Here is a 25074-nt window from a genome sequence, read left to right on the forward strand (position 1 = left end):
TGTTTCTAAGTTGCGTTTTTCTGTATGGGTAAATAGATTTTTCACTGTGTGTTAACTTAAGATTGATAATTGATCAGTATTAAAGTAAAATCAGAGAGCTGTTCTCTTTTATCCCTTCCTAGTAAGTAAGTCTAGATAGATAGGGTCTTGGGAATAAAGAATAGCTTTCTCCTGTTGATGAATGTGTGGTTATCAGAACATAAAGAAGGCTTACATCCTGTTTTTTGTGGGTACATGCAACAGCGTAGCAGTTCATTAAAGCAGAGTTCGATCTTCGCCTTTCTGGTAAATCTAAACAAATGTGGACCTTTTCCAGTGCCTGGGCGGCCACTCTTCATGGTGTTATGAACCAACGCGAGCAGCCTATGTTCTTCCCTGGTGAAAATATCTGTCCCAGCTTAGTTACAGACTTAGTCCATAATGCACGAGAGTGCGGATCCAACTCCTGGCTGATAGCCTGCATATCATGTGTTATGTGACTTGCTTTAGTATGCCGCCCTAGTGTAATGCAGCATTAAGCATCTTTCTACATACATGTCAGCGCTGGCAGTTTGTGTTCTTGCAAAGGACTTCTGTTTTCCTTGTATGTTCACCTGAAATACCACACTGACAGTGAAGTTCCAAGCACTGCTATGGAATATTCTATGGCAATGAGTATTGTCTATAGAATCATAGAATAGAAAGGTTGGAAAGGACCTCTGAGATCATTGAGTCCAACCTGTTAATCTAACTGCCTGGTCTACCTCTAAACCATGCCCCTAAGCACCACATCCACACGTTTTTTGAATACTTCCAGGGACTGTGATTGCAGCGCTTCCCTGGGCAGTCTGTTCCGATGCCTAACCACTCTCTCTGGAGAAATTTTTCCTAATATCTAATCTAAATTTCCCCTGGCACAACTTCAGGCCATTTCCTCTTGTTGTATCACTTGCTACTTGGGAGAAGAGACCGACCCCCACCTCACTACAACCTCCTTTCAGGTAGTTGCAGAGAGCAAGAAGGTCTCCCCTCAGCCTCCTCTTCTCCAGACTAAACAACCCCAGCTCCTTATAAGACTTGTGCTCCAGACCCTTCACCAGCTTCGTTGCCCTTCTTTGGACACGCTCCAGCACCTCAATGTCCTTGTAGTGAGAGGCCCAAACACAGTATTTGAGGTGTCATCTGCGTGAACTGCTTTTGTTTGCACTTGCTTAGCGGTTAGTGGCAAGTAATTTACCCCCCCCCCCCGAGGGTAACTCCCTCAACATAGTGCTAAAGGGGGTATTCAGGCAGCTGTTCTAATGTTTGTATTTAAAGTTTACATGGTCAAAATCAAAGTAATTATGGGGGCAGGGGAGGGAGGTTTATTGAACTCTTTCCATACCAGATGATACAGAGGCAGGCTTTTCTGGATTAGTATGTCTAAATGTAGGAAACTTTTTTTTTTTTCCTTGAAATAACAAACCCCATATATTCTGTTTCAAACCCAGTATTTTGTAACTGTAAAACATAAAAAAGATTTTGTGTTACAAATAAGATGGGGTCTAAATTATTCATCCTTCAACCACATGTTCACGCAGTACAAGCACAGAGGAATGTAGACCTGGAGAACATCATTAAATGATTTAATAAGAAAAATCCCTGTGGATGTCAGGCAGTTGCTTATGTCATGAGCTAGGTGAGGCAATTTGAAGGCCTTAGGGAAGTAAGTGGGAAAAACCTGGAGCTGAAAATATGACTAATTTTCAAAGGTCTGGCTAGGGGGTGTGTGTATCAAACATGAAATGTTGGAGAAGTTCCAGTTTCTTGTCCATTGAAACTGAAGATTTTTGTTTTGGAAATGATCCAAAGAAGATGACTAAAGTTCTGAGTAAGACATGGGATGTGCCAACAAAAGACTGTTGGAAAGGCTAATTCTGTCCCTTAGAGGAGTTGCAAGTAGTTGAGCGAGGCCTCGGATATGAGCTGACCCAACAGGCATGGGAACAGCCCTGGACTGTAGTTTCCTATGTTTGAAAACCAGTTTGGAGAGGAACTGGAAGAAACATTGGAGACGAAGCAACAGAGAGCTTCTGATGTATTGCTCTCTAAACCTGGTATTTTTGTGTCCATCATACTTTTGTATGCCGGTACTGAAATTGTTACAGGAGCACCTTGGTACTTGAGATTTTTGTTGAGCTTTCTATTAACGTGGTATTTCTTCTCTCACTTGTTTAATGGTAGGTCATTTCAGTGTACTCAGTCAACACAAAGTTCAGTTGGCTTCCTTAGTGAGTTGGGTTGGGGAACTGGAAAGAATAGTACAATTTTGCCCTTTTGCTCTAGTTTAGGAAAATGGGTGCTTATGGCTCCTTATAGATTTCATGGAATCATAGAATCATAGAATTGTTTAGGTTGGAAAAGACCTTTAAGACCATCAAGTCCAACCATTAACCTAGCACTGCCAAGTCCACCACTAAACCATGTCCCTAAGCACCACATCTACCCGTCTTTTAAAGACTGCCAGGGATGGGGACTCAACCACTTCCCCGGGCAGCCTGTTCCAGTGCCTGACTACCCTTTCAGTGAAGAAGTCTTTCCTAATATCCAACATAAACCTCCCCCGGTGCAATTTTTATTTGTTATGATGTCTCTGCTTTTTCTGTAGAAAGGCATTTAAGTCATCTTCACCGAAGTGTAGTTATTCAAGAGTTAAACGTGTAACTTGAACAAATCCCTTCTGAAAAGGAATTCTCCATCCATCTCCCATTTTAGCTGTCAGCGTCTGCCACAAAATACTGCATTACATGACCTGAATAGAAGTAGAACACTCTTGTTCAAACCCCTCACACTCCCATTGAAGTTGAGGGGACTGTTGTGTATTCCATCGCCAATTTACATACCAGGATTTTTTGTCTTACTAAGTGAACGAGATATATTCTATTCCAGACGCTTGCTGTCTCTTTGGCAAGATGCATGGTTTGCTTTCCTCAGTCCCCCCTTTCTGCACCCTCAGATCTGACCCATTTCTTGTCCAGTGAGTTCCTCAGAGTTTCTACCCTGTAGTAGAGTTGCTCACAAATTATTCTAGCTCTTAGGCTGCTGAAAACTGCGATGTTCTGCCTCCTAGCCTGGCTTTCTAAGGAAAAGATGCTATGCAGGGCTAACTTCAAATTTGATTACTTGAATTCCTATGAGTTTTGTGAAAACTGGCATCTTGATAGATGTTAATTAGCTTCAGCTGGGGAAAAATAAGCCTTTGAGTTGTTTGGCTCGTGTGGTGACTGAAAAGCAATGGCTCACTCATTCTTAGGAAATGTGTACTAGCCTGCCAGTTGGCACATACGTACCCTGTGCTGTGGCTTGTCCAGAACTGATTCTTGCCTGGCTGTTAGAGCAGTTGGATGCAAGGAAAAAGAGAGGACACAAAGTTACTGTGGTGCGAAATTCGGGGAGGCGGGGGAGATGCAATACCTGATGCCAGCAACCCTAGGGTAGATTTCACCGTTGTGGGGAAACCTGATGTATCAGTTTTTCTGCCCACAGAACAGCTTGTAACAATTGGGGATTTTTGTTTTGCTGTTCTTTTATGGAAAGGCTGAAAATAAAACTCACATTGCTACTAATATATCCAGAGATGATATCTGCATGTCATTTCTTCAAGCAAAAGGCTCTTAGCATAATAAAAATGCTTTCTGAACTGAACTCTGATCCTATAAAAATGCTCCATTAATCCTGTAGAGTGATGTCATCCCCACAGACTTGCTTTCTAAATGAGAAACGTTCATGGAATCAGGCTGGTGTCTGCCTGGGTGGCTGAAGATTTTTATTCTAAATGGTTACTTACTGATCACCCACTAGAGGGCTTAACTTCATCTACCGTGAAGTTTGAAGGTGTAAGGAGAAAACATGTTCATAAAAATGTTTCCTTTCCTGATGCCCTGATTCTGCAGGGATGGCAATTGAGCTTTTGTCATTGACCACTCAGAGACACACTTCACAGAGAAATAGTTACAGTTTGATCTTCAAGCCCCTAACGAGGTTCTTGAGCAGCTGTGGAGGTGGTTCTTGGAAAAGAAGAAATGCCCCTAACCTCATATCGTCCAGCCCTTTCATTAGTTTCCTTAGGAAGATCAGGTGTGCACATCAAAATGTGGCCTCACTTGAATTCTTTGTTGAAAATACCAGTTCAATGAAGGCTGGAGTGTGAGCTCTAAAAAGCACCGTGTTTTGTTAATGACGACAGTGGATTTGATTCCAAACCAGGGCAAGCTTGTTCAGTGCCACGGGGCACTGAAGGTGGTTATTTTCTCACCCATTTTTTCATAATCCTGATAAACAGTGTAACCTGTATATAAAATTAAGTAATCTCAAATGTTATGTTGGAAACTTTGGGACAAATTAATTTTGACAGTAATATACAAATATATTAACATTGAAATGTTTAAGTCTTATTTTTAAAGAAAAACCTGTAACTTAAAAATATAACACTAGCATTTTTTACGTATGGACCAGTGTGTTCTGTATTGTGTTTGTTTTCTTACAAAAGTGATTATTTTCTAATGCATTTTTTCTGTTCAAATTTTTCAGAAGTCCCAATCTGTATTCTACTACATGTGTAGGTAATCTGTGTTGTTGCCTCGATATAATTTGATTCATTTTCTTTTAATCTCTTTCTTAATATAGTCCTCTGAGTTACAGTTCAGTGTACTTGGCTGAATAATTCTTTTTCCTTATTAGCTAACATCCTTCATGTGCTTGAGACTGTGCTGTTTCCTACCCTGCCTTGAGCAGAGATATCCAGTCCTAATGAAAGCTATTGCTCTAACTCTTACAAAGTCCTGTTGCAGCTGATGATGCTTAGCTTACTTTTTAAATATTAGAAGTTAAACAACTGTGAAATATTAACACGCACCAATCAGTCCCTCAACTTTGCTATAGAAAAATTGTAAAAAAAAATAAAAAGGCTATTTTTGATAGTTTCTGTTAAACCAAGAGAGTTCATTTATATTAATGGAAAGATTTATTTGTAAAGCTGCGTATGAAGCTTGGTGTGAAATATGGTCATGAGGAAGGGAAGAATCCCAGATCAGATTTCTCAGAAGAGTTTGAAACAGTTTCTAAACCAGACTTAGCTTGAAGGTAAGATAACACGGAGACTGGTAATGGAATTTGGAAGCTCTAATGCTTGCGTTCATCTCAGCTTGAGAGCAACCTAAGGCATCATCTTCTATGAGTAGGTTTATGAGAGGGTGAAATGTTGAGTAGACTATGCTACCTCCTATGAGATAGGTGCCCACATAATAGTTCACAGTCTGTAAGTACAACTGTATCAGTGTGTTAATTTGGATCAGGAAGTCACTTCCTTTCCTTCTGTTTGCACTCTGGAGTGGTTTTGGACCACATGGAGCTGATGAAGCTAAGCTGGGAGATGAAGTCCAGCTGCAGGGAAGTCTGTGGGACCAGCCCATAGCTAGTCAGAAGTAAAAAAAAGCAAAAAAAATCTTGTGAAATGTGAATTATGTGAATGTCAGCTTCTCAGATCCAACAGGAATAAAAGTAATTCTTAAGAAATCCTCTAAACGTAGTGTAGCATTATAACATATATCAGGTTGCAATAAGTATCCTTGGGCCACCAGTGATCCCGAACCTGCATGAGTACTGTTGGGTGCTGTGTGGACACAGGGTTTTGTCTTTGTCTGTGGTTGGAGAGGTTGAGTGTTTTCCTTTGCCTTCTCTTCTAGTCCAGCTGGGGAGCGGGGAAGACAAAGGGCTAGAAGAAATGATGGGAGAACTTTTTACTTGAGAGATGCCATCAACTTCTCAATTTTATTTTGGTCCAAACCCGCCTTCTGTAGCATGTGCAGAGGGTCTTACAAAGCACATCCTAGGGAGAGTGGAGGGTTAGGCAAAAGATAGGCTTCGCAAAATAAAACAAGTAGTAGCAGTTTCAATTAGCATTATATGTGTCTTTAAAACGGCACTTTTTGATGATTCTGTTAATGCTAGGGTAAAGCAGGTAAGATTTTTCTATTTTAAAAGATGATAATTTTCAATTTTGGTGTAATTTCCTTTTTATAATTTAATGAAAATTAGAGACAAAACATATTTGGCCTGTTGACTTCTTTCTCCTTTTTGCTAATATGAGATGTTCATAATGTGTTATTAAAAATGAAATATAATTATACTCTGGGAAGTCTCCTTTTGTGATATAAGCAAACTATACACAAAAATGTATCTACAATATTCTTAAAAATCCAGGTGTATTTTTAATGGAAGTTTGTGTGTCTCCTTTTAGAACAGATAAGGAACATTAATATGTTAATCTCTAAAACCATCTGGTTATAATTTATACAGTAGCATCATTGCAGGGTCTTGCAAAAGTGTTTCATTGTAATAAGCTGTAAAGGGCAGCACTCAGCGCAAGCCTCAAAGCACACAAAGGTGTGTGACGACTGAAGGAACTCTCAAACCATCATGACATGGCAACATTTCTATGTCATTGTCTGCTATGTTATAAAGGGCTGATTCAATTCAACAGAGGAGTAATACTTGCAGGTCTAGTGAAAGTGTAACTAATACAGACTCTGCTGAGGAGTTACCATGCATTACTAATGAGACACATGCAGCCAGAAAGTTGCACGCAACGCTTGCAAAGCTCCTGAAGCTGTATGTAGCTACCAAGCATGATGTCTCCTTTTCTTTTCCTTTTTTGTATTGCATTATTTTAAATAATGCATCCAACTATCTAACTTTTAAAGGATTTAAAGACACTGTAAAAAATACATAGTTCTAAGATGCCATCGTAATCAAAGCCATTAATTTGGATAAATTTCCTATTGCTAAGTTATACTGAAATGAACATCGTGGGAAAGCTCAATTTAATGATACCGTGGAGTATATTCTTGCTTCATTCACTGCTGTCCTCTTTGCAAGGTAAGAACTATATTCCATTTTTGTAGTAATACTAACTTTTCAAAAGATCTTTCTAAATATTTTAATAATACAGCTCCTTATTTTTCTATCACTATAAAACAATTTTTTTGACCCTTGCTGGAATTCATAAATAAAAAAGTTTTTTAACACAGGTTAAAAAACTATATATCACCATTCTCTCTCACAGATGTAGAAACTAAAATATAGCTCTTATTTTCTTTTCAAAAGATACATTTTTTTTGTCTGAATTTGTTACAAAACAATTAATTAAGAACAAAATTTAAGTTTCTTGGCTTTCTTGCCATTATTGCTAGATGAGTAAGCATATAATGATTTTCAGTGGTGTATGATTTTGTTTGATCAGACTACACCTGCAGTTTGTTTCAGCAATTATAGAATGCTAGGGTAAATAATCGCTCTTCTGGTTATAGAAATGATCCTATTTTCTATGTAATGCAAATGGGTCTTGTAGATAGTTTTCTTGCAGCAATTATAAAAATTTCTAAGGCAATATGAGAAAGAAGGGGTGTTTTGTTTGGTTGGGGTTTTTTTTGTTGTTTTGTTGTGTTTTTTTTTCTTTTTTTTTTTTTTAAAGCATAGACTCTAGAGCATGTTAAGTGCATTGCAATTGAGTTTTACAAGTAACATTCAGAAACTGATTGTAGGTAACCACCCTAGAAGTTTGATTCTGGAAAGCTCTGAGCACCTCTTGTATTTTATCAGTTTTGGTCTGAGCCTCTGAAGAACTACAAACTCTTTGCTCTTTTTTGTGGTAGCATACACCAGAACTGAGACCATGGAAACTTGCAGGTGATGAGTACTTGAAAGAATCAAACTCTCAGGAAGGAAAGCATGTAGTGCTACATCCCTTGGAAACAGAAAAAGTTTGTGTAAAAATGCTCCGGAAAACTTGGGATCATTAAAGAACAAAATTCAACAGTGTTGTTTTAAACTCAACAAACTGTTGTTTGCCAAGTGCAGAGTGAGGCTGTAGAAAAAACGTTTAACTTGATGACTTTTTAATCTACAGGATCTTATTGCAAGCTTTCTCTTTTGAGAAGAACTTCAAGGTAAGTTTTTATTCCTTACTTGTCAAGTCCTACAAACAGAACAAGAATGAGTAAGTGTGACACACTGCAAGTAGAAAGTAAAATATAGCCTTGAACTCGACATGTAAAATGTCATGTAATTGTACGCTGGATGCGAAACACACTTTCAGAATGTTTGCAACTCTTTTCAAAGAATTTACATAAAGGGCATGGGTCCTCTGTTTGAAAAATGGAGGTCCTTATGAAAAATGATACTTCTATGGTCTCGAGAAAGCTTAGAGGAATAATGGAATGAAACCAGGATGAGGTCATGATTTCATGACTGGAAAAATACATTAAATGAATATCCTTCTACAGTTTTAATTGCATGATAAAATCCTAGCTGCTATTTGAAGCACAGAAGAGTAAGTACTATACAGCCTTAAAATAAACATTTTCAATACAAGTTTTCATGTAGAAGCTGAAATCCAAACAAAATCCAAACTAGGGAATGTTCCTGATCCCATTGAATTAAATGGGAACTATGCCATCAATTTTGATGGAAGCACCCAGTTGGACATAGCTTCGGATGTCTAACGACCTCTGATACATCTAGCGAACACACATGCACGTCAAATCATATGCCATCTTGGACTGTTGATAAAACTAAGTACGTTTTATAGTTTGATGCCCTTGTTTCTAAACTTAATCACAAATTTAAGTCAGCTACAGCCGGAGAGTCATCTCTTGCTATTAAAAGTACCATCACAGTATATTCAAATAACACTTGGGGGAACTCGCAGCCACTCACACGCAGAGTCAAGTAAATATGAAGCCGCTTTACAATTTTGTATCCTGTCATGTAAGCCTGTTTTGCCTATTTACGCCTCCCCCACAAGCTGCAGGTACCTCCCTGTCCAAGCAGAGATTGGAGTGCTGCCCAATTCTGTAAAATGAGACCATGAAAAGAAAAAAGAGAAAAAAAAGTCACCTCTTAGAATGTTAACCCAAGAATAGACCTCTTTGATAAAGTGGTGGTAATCAGAGAGAAACATTTCTCTCCGGGGAGCCGCTTATTCAGGTTGCTCCAGGGACCTTTGATTATACAAGATCCTTTTTGTTTTCTTCCAGAAATGAGTTTAATGCTACTCGACAGAAAAGAGATCTCATAACAGCCGAGGTAGGTTATACCTCCAAAAGTGGGAGTGAGGGGAAGCCCTCCCCCCTTTTCTGCTCCGGGCCTTTGCTGTCCATACAAAGGAGCCTTTGTGGGGAGAAGGGCCCTGGTAACAGGAGGATGGTGAGGAGGAGCAGCTATTCCCTACCTGCTCGCCCCCGGCCTGAGCCCGTGGCTTCATGCCTTCATTCACTCTCAGCAAAGAGCCTGGTGGGTGACCCACCCTGACGAGCCGACTGACGCACACCATGGGAAATAAAACCGCGATGCTTCTGTCTTTTGTCAGGGTGAAGAGAGAGCCCTGGAAAGCTGTTAGTGTTTGTTTGGTGAGAGGCGCAATGGCGGCGCCACCCGCAAGGCTCCCTCCCACATGTGGTGTGCTGGTGGCTCTGGCCTGGGCCCTGGTTCCCACTGCCCCAGCCCCCCGCTGCCTCAACGCTGCATCCCGGCAATGTTGTGCTGAAATTTAATAGTAAATGAGGGAATCTCATTCCCTCGCTGGTACACGTCTCAGGCTACAGAGCCCACACAAGGGTTACAACCCTGTTCGATGGGTGCAGGCGTGAAGCCCCCGGCGGTCCCTCCTCAGGGCCTTGTGGGGAGCCTGCAGCTGAACCACGGATGATTTTCTCTGAGTCCCTTTGAGATCTACGTGTCTCCTGGCTGAGACAGAAGGTAGCTGGTGTGAAACACTGCGTTAAGGCAAATCGAGCCTCTGAGGGAAATGGGCCTTTGGGACTGACGGTGTCCCAGGAGGGCCTTCAGCAGGGAAGTGCTGCCTCAGCAAGGATGCTCTACCTCCCCAAAATAACGCAAAGGCCAAAAGCTGCTTTCCTGAGGAGGATGGCTCAGAGTAGCTATCAGGGGAATTAGAAACAGGTCTTGTTGTGCAGAGGGAAAAGATCCTCTCCGGCAAACGATGGGCCATGGGGACCAGGAATAATTTTGGTGTGTGGGCCTTCCAGGTGGTGGTTTGATAGAAGTCCATTTCAGGTTGATTTTAGACAGATTGTGCTTCTTGGATGCACCCCACAAAGTATTTCCAGTTAGAAAAGGGAAGGTTTTGTGTCACTGGCAAGGCATTAGTGAGACTTAACCTAACCTGTTCCTTGCGCAGTGCCGTTCACTTTGAGATCCATTAGTTCCATCCCCAGACATGGAGAATGACTGGCGGCAGGAGGGAAGAGAGAAATTAGCTTACAAGTGAAGACTTAAACAGTTTGTTTTGCTTAGTCGTGCAGCTGAAGGCTGGCGTATACGTCTGTGGGGAGCACAGAAGGGTAACTGTTTTCTCATAGTACATCAGAGAGGGAATAAATAAAAACCACAGGGAAGAAGAGCTATTTAAGCAAGAGGGCCAAGCTTTATAAAACAAAAGGATTTAAACTGGTCATGAGTAAATGTAAGAGGAAAATATCTAACTACGCAGCAATTCACCCTGGTAAACTCTCCAATCAGGCTAGTGGGGGCAAAAACCCCAGAGTACTTTCAGCCTGGAATGGGATCAGCTCTTGGAAGGGACGATGCGACGTGACAAACTGCAGTAGTGCAGTGCTGGGTCAGATCCAGGGCTTCCTTATAGTCCGATGCTCCCTGGTTCCTAAACAAGACAGGAAGCATATCAGGCAGATCCGCCTCTGCTTTTGTTTGGGGTGAACCGAAATGCAATTCTGAAGGATCTCAAGGAGGACATGAAATCCATCACAGCTGGAGTGGCCACAGTGGGATGATCAGGGTGCGGCACAGAGCGTGAGTTAGCGGAGAGGAGGAAACGGAGGGATATCACATCTCCAAGCTGTCCAGCTATTGGTATTTGACCAAAGTGAGAAGAACACAAGTGCTCTCCAGCCCCTCACTCTTCCTTCCAAATGTAAATGCAGAACTCCCCAGGTGGAGTCCCACTAGTTCATTGGCACTGGAGGGCATGGAGAAGAGGCCAGCGGTGATCCCACAGGACAGCTATATCCTTCCCCATTGCCCCAAAAGCTGTGCTTCCCCTCTCCACAGTGCCGGTTGCTGCAGTCGCTGCCTTCCCATGGCCCAGGCTGCCGATCCCTCCTGCAGCACCCACAGTTGTGACATGTGCTGGCCAAGCCACAAATTACTCTTCTGTATTACAAGTCCCAACCCAGTGTTAGGCTGCAAGGCCTCAGGCTTGTACCATCTCATTTGTAAAGCACAAACACCCTGATTTTGCTTTTGCATTTCTCTGACAGATTCAAGCTGCCTCTCCTCGGTCACACCTTCATGGGGCTTTGACGCGGAGTCCTCCAGGAGGTCAGTGCCGTGCTCCTCACCCACAGGAGGAGACATGGTCCCACAAATGCTGTCTTCCTACCAGCTCTTCTGTGTTACTGTGGGTTGTGGAATCCCTCCTCATTATGTCCCCTACAAAACCCTGCCCTGTCTCATTTTCTCATTTTACCCATGTTAAATCATGGAAAATTCCTGTTAAAATTGTACTTTCAAAATAATGTCTTACAACCAAATCTGAACAGCTAACTAAGCCAATCCTTTGACTTTTTTTAAAGTTTAATTCCATTGCAATTTTTCTTTTCTGCCACTTTTTCTGGCCTTGGCAGAGGATGTAAGTATGTCTGAGAGGTGTGTAACTGGGTATGCAAAGGGACAGGGCTGCTCAGACAATGAGCACGCAGCTGCTCCTGGAGGGTTTTAAGCATTGTATAAACACGTAAAGCAGGTCCAAGTTACAGAAGTGGTTTTGCAGAAAAGTTCATTGTATGCAACTGAACTTTGGTATCCTTCTTGGAAAACACGTATGCCTGGGTAGGTGCTTTCTGTTGTGTTTTCCCATGTAAATGAATATATGTAATTTTACAGCTTACAATTCTAACAACAACAAAGAAGTTTTCCATATTAGTGCTGTTCTAGAAAGAGTATTTTCTGCTTTGGTGCTACTTTCAGAGTATCTGTATATATTTGGAAAGCAATTCTTAAATGGAAAAAATTTACAACTAAGCATGGAAAGGAGTAAAGGCTGATGTTCTTAATCTTTGGTAACTTCTGTGTGTGCTTTACTGTAAAGGTCCCATTTTTCCCCTAATGAAATTTTGCTTTGTGACTACCTTTCTTCTCCACTTTTGGGGAACTATGATTTAGACAACCTCAGCGAATGGTTAGTAGATGACAGTGAGGTCTTACCTTCCAAACAGGCTATAAAACCCTTTAATGAAACTGCTTTTGGAAACAATTACTAATTATAACATAAAACAAGCTATTCCCATGGAATCTTAAGTCTCTGACTCCAGTCAGCTCTTAAGGAGAAATAACCTTTGACTTTTTTTTAGCATGGGGGGAAGGTTATTTGTAATTTGCTTTGACTCTGTAAGTTATATATTCTGGACTGTTCATAAGCTGAATGTACCCTTTATCTTAATGCTTAGGAGGGAGGAGCTGAACATATGTATAAATTGTGCGGAAGTTAGTCAATTAGAATAATCTGTGTCCTGTGTATTTCAAGATCAGCAGGACTGGGATTTGGTTTCTTTACATGGGAACTTGACCTTTTGTTTGCTGGGAGGAGGTTGACCTTTTGCTCCTTTGTTAGTTTACAAGTCTCAAACCAAACGAGAGAGAACCTTGCTGCTTCTTTTAACCAAGGAACACAAAGGATAAAATAAAGTAAATGTTAAAAACTGGGGATTGTTGTTGGTTAATTTTCTTAGCTAATATAGCTGCTTATGATTTAACAATAAACAGATTCAATGTGGATCTCTCAGCCTATTTGCAAAATACTGTATCTACTAAAAGGCTGCTATGCTTGCTTACAGGTTCATGTCCTCAGGAGTGCCTTAATGGAGCAGCCTGCACAGAGGCAGGTGACTGTGACTGTCAGTTATTTCAGGCTCAAGGAAGCAGGTGCCAAATTGGTAAGTTTTGGGCCAAAAGAGTCAAGTTTCAGCTTCAAGTGAGATTTAAGGTGCAGGTTTTTAAAACAACACTGTTAAAAGCATATTTGTGGTTCCTCTGTAGTAGGACTGTCATTCCCCTAGAAGCTAAGAGGATTAAAATGATATGCATTAAGGATATATATAGAGAGCAACATCAGGAATGCCTACATTTTAGCACTTGGGTTGTAATGATACATAGGTACCATAACAGATAGATCACTGTCTAGTACATTAGTAGCTAGCCAGCTTTTTTATAGTTAGCTGAACAACCAAAAAGTCATTGCATTTTTCTAACAAACAGTGACTTATTGCAAATAAAATTACCAACTATTTCAATGCACTGGTTTCTGGAATCTGCTGTGGTAGGGATCAACAAGAATTGTCTTCCAGGATCTGCAGTAGATCTAAATCCCTTGCCTCTACTTATTATTAAAATATCTCCACAGAGGCAAATTAAAAGCTTATGATGTTTGCACATGACGAAAACTGCAGCCTAAAGATTAAAAATATACTGACTTTATTTAAAGTTGAAGAAATGAGTTTATCATCTTTTTTCCTTGCTATATATTTCCTTCATAAGCTCTTATTTCCTTTCTGAGCTCTTACTTTTGTAGATGCCTGTGACACCTGTCAATTTTTGATTACCATGCTTGTTGTAAACTCAGTGTGTTCTCTCCAGTACCTAACACTGGTAAGGACCGAGACGGGATTTGCAAATCGTGGGGACAGTATCATTTTGAAACATTCGATGGCATTTACTACTACTTCCCAGGAAATTGCTCCTATATTTTTGCAAAAGACTGCAGTGCTCCAGAACCCCAGTACACGGTTTGGGTAAGTATGTGAACATACGCTAGAAATAACACACTGAGTATCCCTGTATTACAGGACTTATTTGTCATCATAAGTAAAATAAGTCAAGAGACAATAAATGGATCAAACCGTTGCATTGCTTACTTAAATATAAGACTATGCTGCTGGAAAATGTCTAAGCCTATGTGCAGTAACTCAAAACACTGATGAAATGATAATCAGCAGAGTCAGTATCTTAAAAATAGTATTTCTTACTCCCTCTATCCTAAAAAGGATCTCTGATCTCTCCTTTCTGGGAGCAAAAGTGAGTCTTAAAGCAGACCTCGGAAACTTCAATAAACTTTAGCTGTCACCTTGTAAAAAAACCTGAGCTGCTGAATAAAGTGCAAACAGCTATCACCTGCCCGATAGCTGGGCACCCGAGCGTACTGGGCCCCAACTCACAGCCATCGGCACACTACGGGCAGTCGCCTCCCTGGACCACGGAAAACTCTGTCCTCTCTGGGGATTTGCATTCTAATTTTGGATTACCTCTACGTCATGCAGAGAAGATTAACAGCTCAAAAGCCTTCATCTTGACCTATGTATGGAAGCAACTATTTTTAGTAATTTCCTCAAATTGCTGAGTATCCATGGTTAATGACTTTGGGTCACGTAGAGTTCAAACCTATACCCTCTTTGCAGGCAGATGCCCTATTTATCAGGCTGTTGGTTACTGTGGTGAGAGGATAAGAGCTCATTATGTTATTTTTTACACAGTGATTGGGATTTGGTGCTGATTGGGCAGGGGAGAGGGGACAAAAGGGGTCCTAATTCCGAGCCCTGCTGGTCACAGTGCTTGCAGGGGCAAGGGCAGACCTAGATGCTGATTTCTGCTCCAAGGAGTAGTTTTCATTTATAAACACATGACTTTCTCTCCCCCAGATAATAGCATCCCGTGAAGATAAATCTGCCATTAGAACTGCCATTTCTATTCACTCAGGTTATAGACAGGTGCTGTTACACCCGCGTTCCATTATTTCATTGTAATTCTTTGGATTCTGTGTGCAGCTATGATCTTTTAGGAGTTTTCAGAAAATGCTGTAGCAAAGCCCAAGTTTATATTAAAATCTAGAATCAATATTTCAGTGGATTCCAGTTGCTCTGTGAAGAGAGAAACTACCATCCAATTGCTGGAACAAATGCCATGTTTTGCTAAATACTGAAAATGTTTACTCAGAAAACTTGTAAGTAATGTTGAAGCACTGCAGTCACTATAGGCTGGGCAATGGAGAGCCAAGAACTTTGCCAAATCCTCACATTATGGTCCTTCTGGCTTTAATAATCCACCTCTCTAAGAGAAGAAAACAGAAGAACTATTTTGCTTTTCCTTGATTGTGTTTCTGTCTTGGGCCAGGTTCACATAGAAGCCAGCTGTCAATACTAGTAACATTTATTATGTCTTTAATTATGATTTTCTTTATACATGTAAAAACTCTAATGCTTTTCTTGCTTTGATTTATTTCACTCAAAGAAACAGTAACTGGTTTTTACTTCCAGGATTAAGTATCAGTTTAGGAAGATTAATTTGAGTATGTGTTAGCACTGTATGTGTTTACCAACAGATCTTTTCTACAAAAATGGTAGCTCTAGTTACTTTTACAGCCTCCATTACTATGTTGGCAAAACGTTTCCCAGTTACTAATCTATTTAGCTTCATAGCACCATCAAGTAAACCGGTAATGCAACTCCTATCCTTCTCAGAGAATGGTGATGCACACAGTCATAGGAGTCATATTTGAGCTATCTAAACTCTGTCTACATTTTAATTTAGCTAGTGATAGGTATCTAAGATTCACAACACATTCCTCTGTCTCCTCAGTGGTGTCTAAAATCAGCTCACAGGCTTTTGAAGCAACATAGTCTAGGGCATCCCACAGGTTTGTGTGGCTCAGCCCCACTGAGATTAAGGAAAGCAGTTGAAGTTTTGCTCAAACCCTTGGAGTAGGTATGTGCTTAAAACTCACTTAGACTATGTGAGTTTAATTCAAAACTCTGTAGTAGTTAATTGGTTAGAGCATATGCACAGGAATTTGGAGACCTATATCCCTATCATCAGTCAGAGTAAATCTGAGCCCAGTCTTCAAGTCCTGAGAGCACACCCTGGCCAACGAAAGCTGTGTGGCCTCTGTGGAAAAGGACCTTCCTGCAGGAGTCATGTTCTGCCACACCAAAGGCCAGGAATGCAAAGGAAGTCTGACTTCAGGGGTAGCCTTCTTTTTGCCGAACTATAAAAAGGAAGAGTGCTGGCTTATCATGCCTATTTCAAGGTCTGATTATACATTTTTTATGTGAGATCTACTTCACTGCCATAAAACTGTAGACATGTTGAGATAGGAGTTGCATGGTTTTCATTTCTGGAAGCATGCATCTGGGATCAGGTTAACACCTCTCTCTAGTAGCAGGCAGTCATGGAAGTCACACAGTGCTAATATCTGAGACACAGTTTTGCAAATCTCTCTCTGACTGACTGAAACTTGTATTTCCATTGCTGTATTCAAACTAGGGAAGCTGATATGCGATTCAAACCAATACCCTGGCTCTCTATGCTATATATGTATAATGGGGAGAGGCAGACTTCAGAAAAGCCTCCCCTTCTCCATTAGCAGGGCTGCAAAGCCAGCACAAAACGGGTTTTAACAGATCCATGTAAGTTAGATGCCTGCAGTAATCCGTGGGAACACTCCAAAATCTCAACAAATCCTGAGTGGTTCATGAAGTCATGCTGTAGTTCAGCTGGTGCCAGTCTCAGTTGGCATGGAGAACGCTAGTATTACTCTGAGGTTTCGTGTTGGTTTGTAGTCCGCTCTTGTAGATTAGACCTCTAGAAACAGCAAAAGGGGTGTCTCGTGAGTGCAAATACCAAGCTCCTAAGTTGGCAGTTATAAGCTAGCTTACTACTGTGTCTCTGAAGTTCATCTACATAAAATACCTGAGTATTTCATCCAGTGTTTAAACCACTGTCTTGTGATGCCGTGTGCTATTAAACAGTTGCTGTATTTATATTTCCCAGTAGTATTGGGTAGCGTGAACTTCTAGGTTTGCATATCTTTGTAATTATGACTTTTTAATATTTTACATATTTATTTGTAAAGCTCTTTCAGTGATTGGTGCATAGAAATGTAAAATATTATATATGAATTTATGAAAAATTGCATGAAATTATTGAAACCAAATATTTATTCTTATTGTGTGTATATTTTTCCCCCCTAAGGTTCATAACAGTCCTCATTGTTATGGTTCGGTGTATAATTGTCAGAGGTCCGTCAGCTTATTTTTTTCAAACCAAGAAGAAATAATTATTTCGGGACATGAAGTAAGAAAAGAAGGAATCAGGTAAGTGTTCTAATGTGGCTTTTAACATTTTATTGCAAAAAGATAGTGTGGAGTTTGGGAGATCGATGCTTTTTACACCAGCCAGAGAAAATAATTTGATATATATCTTTACTGATCCTGAGCTGTGTTGTATTGGGGCTGATAGAGCTCTAGTGTGAGCAGATGTAATGGTGCTGATGTAATACCTGAGTGAGGAAAGCATACACTCCCCACATAAACCTTGAGTTCAGCTTGTCAGCTGTAACCTAACAATTACCCATCCCTACTTTTTATAGACAAAGTCTGCATCAGACAATTCTAGCTAATACCATTTTGAACAAGGCAGTCATTATTTATTCTTGGTAGATGTACTTAATGTAAGACATAATCTTCTAGACAAGTCTGAATTGGTTGAATCAAAGATCTTAAATCCCCTTTGCCCCTTTGGGGCAAAAACTCCACAAAACATCACCGAGGTACATCAAACTCCCAAATTTACCAGTTGTTTTTTAATCAGTAAAAAGATGAGTGCAAGGCTATCATAAGTATGTTTTACTGGTTGATAAAGTACAGAAAATTTCAGAGTTGTTAAGGTGTTCTTGCCATCCGCTTTGATGTAATACTATAGCCATTAGCATCTGAGACTGGTAGCTACAGTGATGCTTTTCATCCCAACAGAAGCAACTTTGGAAGATTAGGATTAGATCCGTACTGCAATATTCATGTCCAGTGGTCTTTGGCCACAGGAGGAAAATATACAGTATATTGGGCAATAGGATTTTCTGTACTGTAAGTTCCCCCATTTGTAGATGTCTAACCCAGTGAGGACCCTGTGTCCAGAAGGGCTGTTGATGGTCATAGTGTCACATAGCTCCTTGCTCAACGCAGTACGCACATGAAGTCATATTTTCCTCGATGTGCCCATGCTGGACTTTGAAAATGAAAATTCATTATTCTTTCAGGCTTATAATTGGTACAACTGATAGGTGTATACAGCAGAAAATCATTCATTTCTGATGGTCGATATAGAGAAGTAAAGAGAGGAAAAGTTAGTAAAAACATAATGAAGAATTGAGTGGAAGTGACTGTATACACCTGGGAAAAAGGGCTTAGTGAGTTAGAAGGTGATGTTTTATGTGGTATTTTTCTAGCACTAACCTCATCTCATCTGAGATCTTTGAAGCAGGCTGTTTATTTTTCCAGATTAATGTTGCCTCAGACAGTTGGAAATGCTTTCCTTGAGAGACTGGCTGACTATATTCTGGTGAAGACTACCTTTGGCTTTTCTCTTGCTTGGGATGGGAACTCTGGTATTTATATTAAGCTGACAGAAGATCATAAGGGAAAACCTTGTGGCCTCTGTGGAAATTTTAATGGCAATAAATATGATGACCTGATACTGCAAAATAGTAAGTAAATAGCTTAGAAATACAACAACTTCCATGTTCACTTTAAATATAATACTGTAAAAAGGCAGAGTCCCATTTCAGTTATTTCAGTAGAAAAGAGTATCTGCTTTACTTTTCCTCATCATTAAAGATGTTAAGGGAAAAGGTCCCAGTTCAAGAAAGTATTTATATCTATGTTTTAGCCTTTTCTTGCTCAGCAAAGCACTTGGGGTATGTTTATCTTAGCTCATGAAAGTGCCTTCAAATAATAAATAAATAAACAAATGCTTGTGGTTTTCTCTATGCTTAAGGATGGAGGGAGAAGGAGATAAGAGCCAAAATATTAATATTTGGAAAAAGCACCATCTCCAGTCATTCGTTTATATGAGCATCATAAAAATGCTAGTTGAAATATGTAAATTTCAAAGCTGTTGCCAGAGAGTTCCTTGTATTTCTTTGTTGGTATGGTGTATTATGGGCCTCCAACTACCCTGTAGGATGAGGAATTGCCCAATGCTGTGTCTGAGGCAGAGATGACTTGCTAAGCTGGTAGAATATTCTGTAGTCTGTGATGTAGGGAATACTCTGTTGGGACTTTTGTCCTACTTGCACCTAATGTGAAAAAAAAACAAACAAGCTTGAGAATATGATGAATATTTTTCTCAGCTTCTGATAAAAACAAAGATAGGACTGTTTTACTGTTACCATTAATTGCTGAGAGAATCTAGTCCCATGGCCCTGCATATTCTAAAGTCACAAAAATTATCACACTGTAACATTTTTCCCTTCCTCTGTTTTCCCCCATTTTTTATGGTTGACAGTGGAGCTTTTTGACTTTCTAAGTGAAGGAAGACACAGTGTATGTATCTTTGTATAGCCTTTAAAAATCTGCCCAATATAAATTTCTCATACCTCTTCTGCCATGGGAGCAGTAAGTTCCCTGCTTCATACATTAACTTTTGCACACCAGAGTACAGTATGTTTAATAACTAGTTAAAACTGGTGATCTGTAATAATGAAGAAAAAATGGAGTTTGGAGGGGATAATGAATTCACATCATCTCTAAAAAACAGTAATTTCAGTATCGTTAAATGTATTATCTGTTATAAAAGACTTCCAGCTTTTAGCTTTCTTCATTTCCGCAGCTACATTTCTTCACCATCATAATTTCTTCTAGCATTTTTCTTTATCAGAAATGATAGTATTATTGTAGTGTACAATCAAGAGTGCTATGAATCATTTTAACCTTGAACCAGTTGTATAACGTGGTGCCTTGACTCTGTGCAAATATAACGCACAAAGTTCTGATACGTTCACAAGAACAGACTGCTAATTCAAATCACTTCTAAGCCGCAACATTTTTCTAAGTGTTTCCAAATCTTATAAATCATTTGGGATGATGATTTATGTCCCCCAGCTAAACTACTTCACCCAGTAGTGTAAGGGAAACTCTTACGTTTATCCTGAGTCTTCCAGAGTCTGAATGTTTTCTATATGCAATGTCCTAAATAAATAAGTTGCTGAGAGGCATGTAATACTCCATCTCAAAGCACACTTTAAAAACAAACTCCTTTTCTGTTTCCTTATCTTCACCTTTAATGGCACCTTTGTATTGCTTTAATATACAAGGTTGTATCTGTGTATAGAACTGTTTCAAGGACAGCGATTTTGTGGCATTTTTTGAGGACTTAGAAATTTATTTTAAAGCCATGTCGAAACATAAATAAAATATTTTGAATGTTTTTGCAGAACTAGAGTTATGTCAACAGGTTTACCTCTAGATCAAAACCCATCTTTTTGTGTCTGGGAAGGGTTTTCTAAGTAAAGAATTATTCTGTCAGAGAGGGAGAAATGTTTTAAGTCTCCCTGGCTCTTAAGTAAAATAGACTGGTGGTTAGGATCTTGTCTTTGTTTATTTGTGGAGATCCAAGTACAAATATCTGATTAGTGTGCTTTGGGGCTTTCCACATTGCAGAGTGTCAACCTTTGTACATCTTGTGCTGGAAGACGTTAGTTTAAGTTTTGGATAGTACAGCCCTGTGAAAAAAAATGTAGCTGATTTCATTTCAATACCCTATCTCCTGACCATGCATAGATATAGATAACTGTAGCATAGGTACCAATTACTTTAAGGTTCTTCGAAGTAGAGGCAACATACCCTTTTTAACATAATTAAGAACATAGAGAAAATGTAATATTTAGTTCTTGCTGCAAAAATATGGAAATTTTGGGTCTGTTTCTTTACTGCCAGCCTTCTTGTATGCTCGTGTATCTTCCTCAGTCTGTTGCCATGACTTCCAGTCATGCATCTTGTTCATTAATTCTCCCATGCTCATGCTGTGAGGAGAGGTGGGTGTGTAGTGGTGTGTTTGTTGTAGGGCTTTTCTGCAGCAAGGGAAAAAGAGGGAGATAATAGTGCTAACTGACCTTTGTGAAACATAATGAAAGCCTTAAATTGTTCTAAAGAAATGTATTTTTTCTTAAGTATTCAATGCATAATGTTTGTCCTTATTTGTATATTTGTTATAAGATTGTCAGTGATCGCACTTAAAAAAATCCCAACCAACACCTTGTCATATTTTTTTTATCTTTTCATTTAAATGTAGTATAAAATACTACCTGAAATTAAAAAAGAAAAATAACATTTTTCTACACCACTCATACTCTGAACATATCTGTAACTGAGGTAACGAACACATTGAAAAACTACCAGAAATTTCCAAGCTGTCTTTTGTTCTTGTGTTGACAATTTTTTTTTTTCCTGGATGATCTTCCAATGTTTTTGTGCAGTTGGTGAATATACAGAAGACATTGCTGAATTTGCAAATAGCTGGGCTGTGCAAACCTCAGATGACATAGCTTGTGTACCTACTGCCTCAGATTTTTCCAGTCCTTGTTCAGCTGATGCAGAATCCACTGAGGTAAATTAATTGTGTTGTGTGTATGTATATATATATATATTCTTAATCTTCACTGCCTAGTGATGGTACAAGAATCTAGCAATATACACCATGCTGAAAAAAGCCTTAAATGCATTGAGGCTTTGAGAAAAGAAAGATTCAGATCAGGACTGTTGCTAGGGAATGTCTGAAGATCTTCAGATGTTTAGCTTAAAAGTACAAAGGCTCAGATAGGATGTGCCAAGCGGCACAGGTCTGCTGGCAGAGCACTTCATTGCTGCATTAAACTTGGGTTCAGTTTCCAGTCCTGGCATCTTACACCTCATTATTTTTAAAATTGTGAAATACTGCTGAAGTAACATGCTCAGCTCCTGCATTGAAACAAAATGCTTTTTTTGTCATTTCACACTCTTTCATCCCAGCTGGTTTAGAAGCAGCATGCAATCAAAACAGCCTAGGCAGAGAGGACAAATTTTAGGAAGAATAATGAAGGAGACATAATAATAAATTGAAACTGTGAGATTCTCAAATTCTAATGGGGATATAAAGGACCCTAGGCTAGGAAAACAAAGCTAAAAAGAATTACGCTTGTTCAGAAAGTATTTGCTAACTGTTGTTTACTGATTCTTCTTAATACGCAGGACATATTCTTCAAGTGCCAAATATTCCTGCAGTTTCCTTTTCTCAGCTGTCATGAAAGCATAGATCCGTATTCCTATATTTCTAGCTGTATGAATGATCTTTGCAGGTAAGACTGGAGTTCTTGTGTATTTATTTTTGATGAATGAAATGAATGCTCACTCTTTCATTTGAGACCAGAGCTGAGCAGCATTGAGGGAAGTTAGGAGGAACCAAGTTCAAAGCAAAAGAGATGGGGTTTCTCAGTGGGTGATTTAGTGTGGAAACAAAGGACACAGAACCAGGCTGTCAAGGGATATTTTGATTGCTAAAGGTTTACATAGATTCAAGGAAATACTAGACAAATACATGGAAGAGAAATCCATGGAAGAGAAATCCATGGAGAATCACTAATGATAAAAGAGGAGCTGCTAATCACAAAAAACCTGAAACCTGTATCTGGAGGTCCTGAATCAAAAATACATGGAGATGATACCAGGGGGAAATATCAATGATACTGGGGGAGTTGGACCATTTGTCTGACACAGTTGGACTGCTTTTATGAGCAACCACTATGGTAGAATTTTTCAACATTGTTTTATTTATGTAAATTCAGAGTTGTCAAAAGAAATTCAACTCTTGTTGGCTTTGGTGGGAGTTACACCCCCTCAGCTGCTGGCATTATATGCAACCTGGTATTTTTCCCTTAGCTCTCCAGATTCCTGTTTAGTTCTTGTCATTCAAGTTAAACTGGTGCTCCAGAGTGTAATTGAATAGATAACTGAGCAGTGTACCACTTCCTTTTTAGTAGGGTTTTTAAATTAAGAAGTAATTGTTATAAATAGTAGAATTTTCACCAGATACTATTATGGCCTTCTCAGAGTATCATCAATTTAATCAAAAACATACAAAAGGATCACAAGACTAAAAGTAAGAATTACTCAGTATAATCCATTACAACTTGTTAGTTCATTTTTGATGAATTTTTAGTTTTCTGCTTTACCATAAATTCAGGATGGAAGAATTTGTGTTTGTAGGCAAATCTCCCAAGTGTGCTTCCTGAAGTTTATGATCTGTACATTGATTTTGCTCGGAGAAGAGATGAGTTGCCTCTGTATGGTCTAATTGTAACTCAGGAGTTTATTGTGACTTTTTCTTAGCAAAAGAAGTATAATGTAAAACAAATTTTCGAATGTGATACTGAATCAGTGCCATGGCATTAAGGTGGATTCGATTTTTGTCAACATGCATACGTATTGATGTGAATTACGTGAATGTTAAAAACTTTGAAGGAACCTTCTGTGTCTCAGAACCTCATTAATTTAGGCTTATTTTGTTTATAAAAGAGACCTCTCTTCTTGTGGTTTAGTGTCAGTCTATGAAGCTTTCTGTGGGGCCATAGTATATGCCAAGTATTCTTTCTATTAAGACCCATTTAATTGGATTAGATAAGGAAAGCTGGAGAGACTCTGATCACTGTAACAAAGACCATAGTGGTGTTTGATTTGATAACAGATGTGTTGAAAGCAGAATACGAACACAATATAATATATTCTTAAGACAATTAATTTTCAGGAAGCATGATCTTGCGTGGTGAAAGACAAACTCAGCTGATCTGTCACAGTCATGCTTATAATAGAAATGTCGTGTTATGACTAGTTCATTTTGGCATCAAGTCCTCCACAGTGAGTGATGGGAGTTGCTGAACTTTCACAGTAACAAAAGGTTGGTGGTATCTCACCTTATGTGACTGACTTCTGAATAAAATTTGAGTTTTCCTGAACACTGATGAACATTTCTTTACTTGATCCTGGCAAAAGCGCACTGTACAGCTTCTACTGTATAGACTAAGTCTTTGCCCAAAGTCATGCTGTAAATCCCTTAGCCTGTCTACAGTATCCATTGGATAATGCTTCTGGTGTCAAGCACTTCAGCACAAGGTCAGGAGTCCACCAACAGGGTTCTTCTTGCCTAAGTTCAAGGATTGTCAGGCAATTGGAAACTTGAACTTATTACTTGGACCAGAATGTTTTTTATCGGTTTAGGTCAGAGTTTCCACGTCATGCAGGAGGGAGAGGGCCTCAGACATGGATCTTGAGACTGTTGAGTTGTCCATTGTCTTCAAGACAAGGTCATGTTTCTCTTTCACCATAAGCAGCATTTATCTTTTTTGAAATAAATTAGTGGTTTTGTTCATTGTGGTAGTATTAAAATGAAATAACTTTTTGTGTTTTTATCATTATCAAATGATAAAAACACAACAGTGTTTTCAGTATAGCTTGTTCCTTTTCATAGTATTTTCACTGCGTGCTGTTATGACTGAGTGGTGTCAGCTATGTGTGAAGTATCCTGTGCAGTGTCCTGTGGAAGAGATTTGTAGATGGGATTTGAGTTCCTTGATTACTCTCTTGTTTTGTCATTTCAGAGTGGATGACGATGAAACATACTGCAGGGCGGTGACAGAGTACGCTAGAGCATGCTCTCATGCTGGGTCCCCAGTGCGGGACTGGAGGGATGACTTTCCTGCCTGTAGTAAGACTCTTTAATAAAGCATACTATGTGATCTTTGAGGTAACCCATGTATTCATTTCAAATAATTCCATCTTGACAACATTTGTCACTGTAGGACTCAAACCTGATACTGAAGTAGATCAGCCAGCTTCACTATTGCTGGCAAACAATGAAGTTAATGACTTGCTAGAGGAATATTTTCATTCCATTGTGATCTGATCTAGATCCATACAAAATTCACATTTCTGCAGATTACTTGAAACATTATGTGTGCTGATCATATTCTAGGACAAAGAACAAACGTCTGTGGAGATCTGATGTTGCCTCTCTTCCTAGATGGCCTTTCAGCCTCTACTGGCCCTATAACAGAATTAATACAGTTAATCCAGCTGCTTCTAGTTATTACCACCACCCATCAATTGCAGTTCAGTCTCATGCACAAGACTGAACTAGCTGAGGTATGAGCACATGTTTCTCTGT

General features: G+C 39.4%; 1 protein-coding gene across 1 annotated transcript in view; it reads left to right on the plus strand.

The window, feature by feature from the left end:
• Positions 1-5889: 5889 nt before the first annotated feature.
• Positions 5890-25074, plus strand: part of OTOGL (otogelin like) — a 98315-nt gene continuing 79130 nt past the window's right edge. The window contains exons 1-12 of the mRNA XM_087764422.1: positions 5890-5977; positions 6806-6894; positions 7925-7964; positions 9054-9102; positions 11316-11376; positions 12891-12989; positions 13690-13844; positions 17077-17198; positions 18381-18586; positions 21356-21486; positions 22107-22213; positions 24509-24615. Of these exons, the coding sequence (XP_087620548.1) occupies positions 6816-6894; positions 7925-7964; positions 9054-9102; positions 11316-11376; positions 12891-12989; positions 13690-13844; positions 17077-17198; positions 18381-18586; positions 21356-21486; positions 22107-22213; positions 24509-24615 (1156 nt within the window). The 5' untranslated portion in view covers positions 5890-5977; positions 6806-6815. The remainder of the gene's footprint in view (positions 5978-6805; positions 6895-7924; positions 7965-9053; positions 9103-11315; positions 11377-12890; positions 12990-13689; positions 13845-17076; positions 17199-18380; positions 18587-21355; positions 21487-22106; positions 22214-24508; positions 24616-25074) is intronic.

Source organism: Nipponia nippon, unplaced genomic scaffold (genome assembly GCF_047370975.1).
Source record: "Nipponia nippon isolate SJK-2023a ecotype South Korea unplaced genomic scaffold, ASM4737097v1 scaffold_3, whole genome shotgun sequence".
Lineage (NCBI taxonomy): Eukaryota > Metazoa > Chordata > Aves > Pelecaniformes > Threskiornithidae > Nipponia > Nipponia nippon.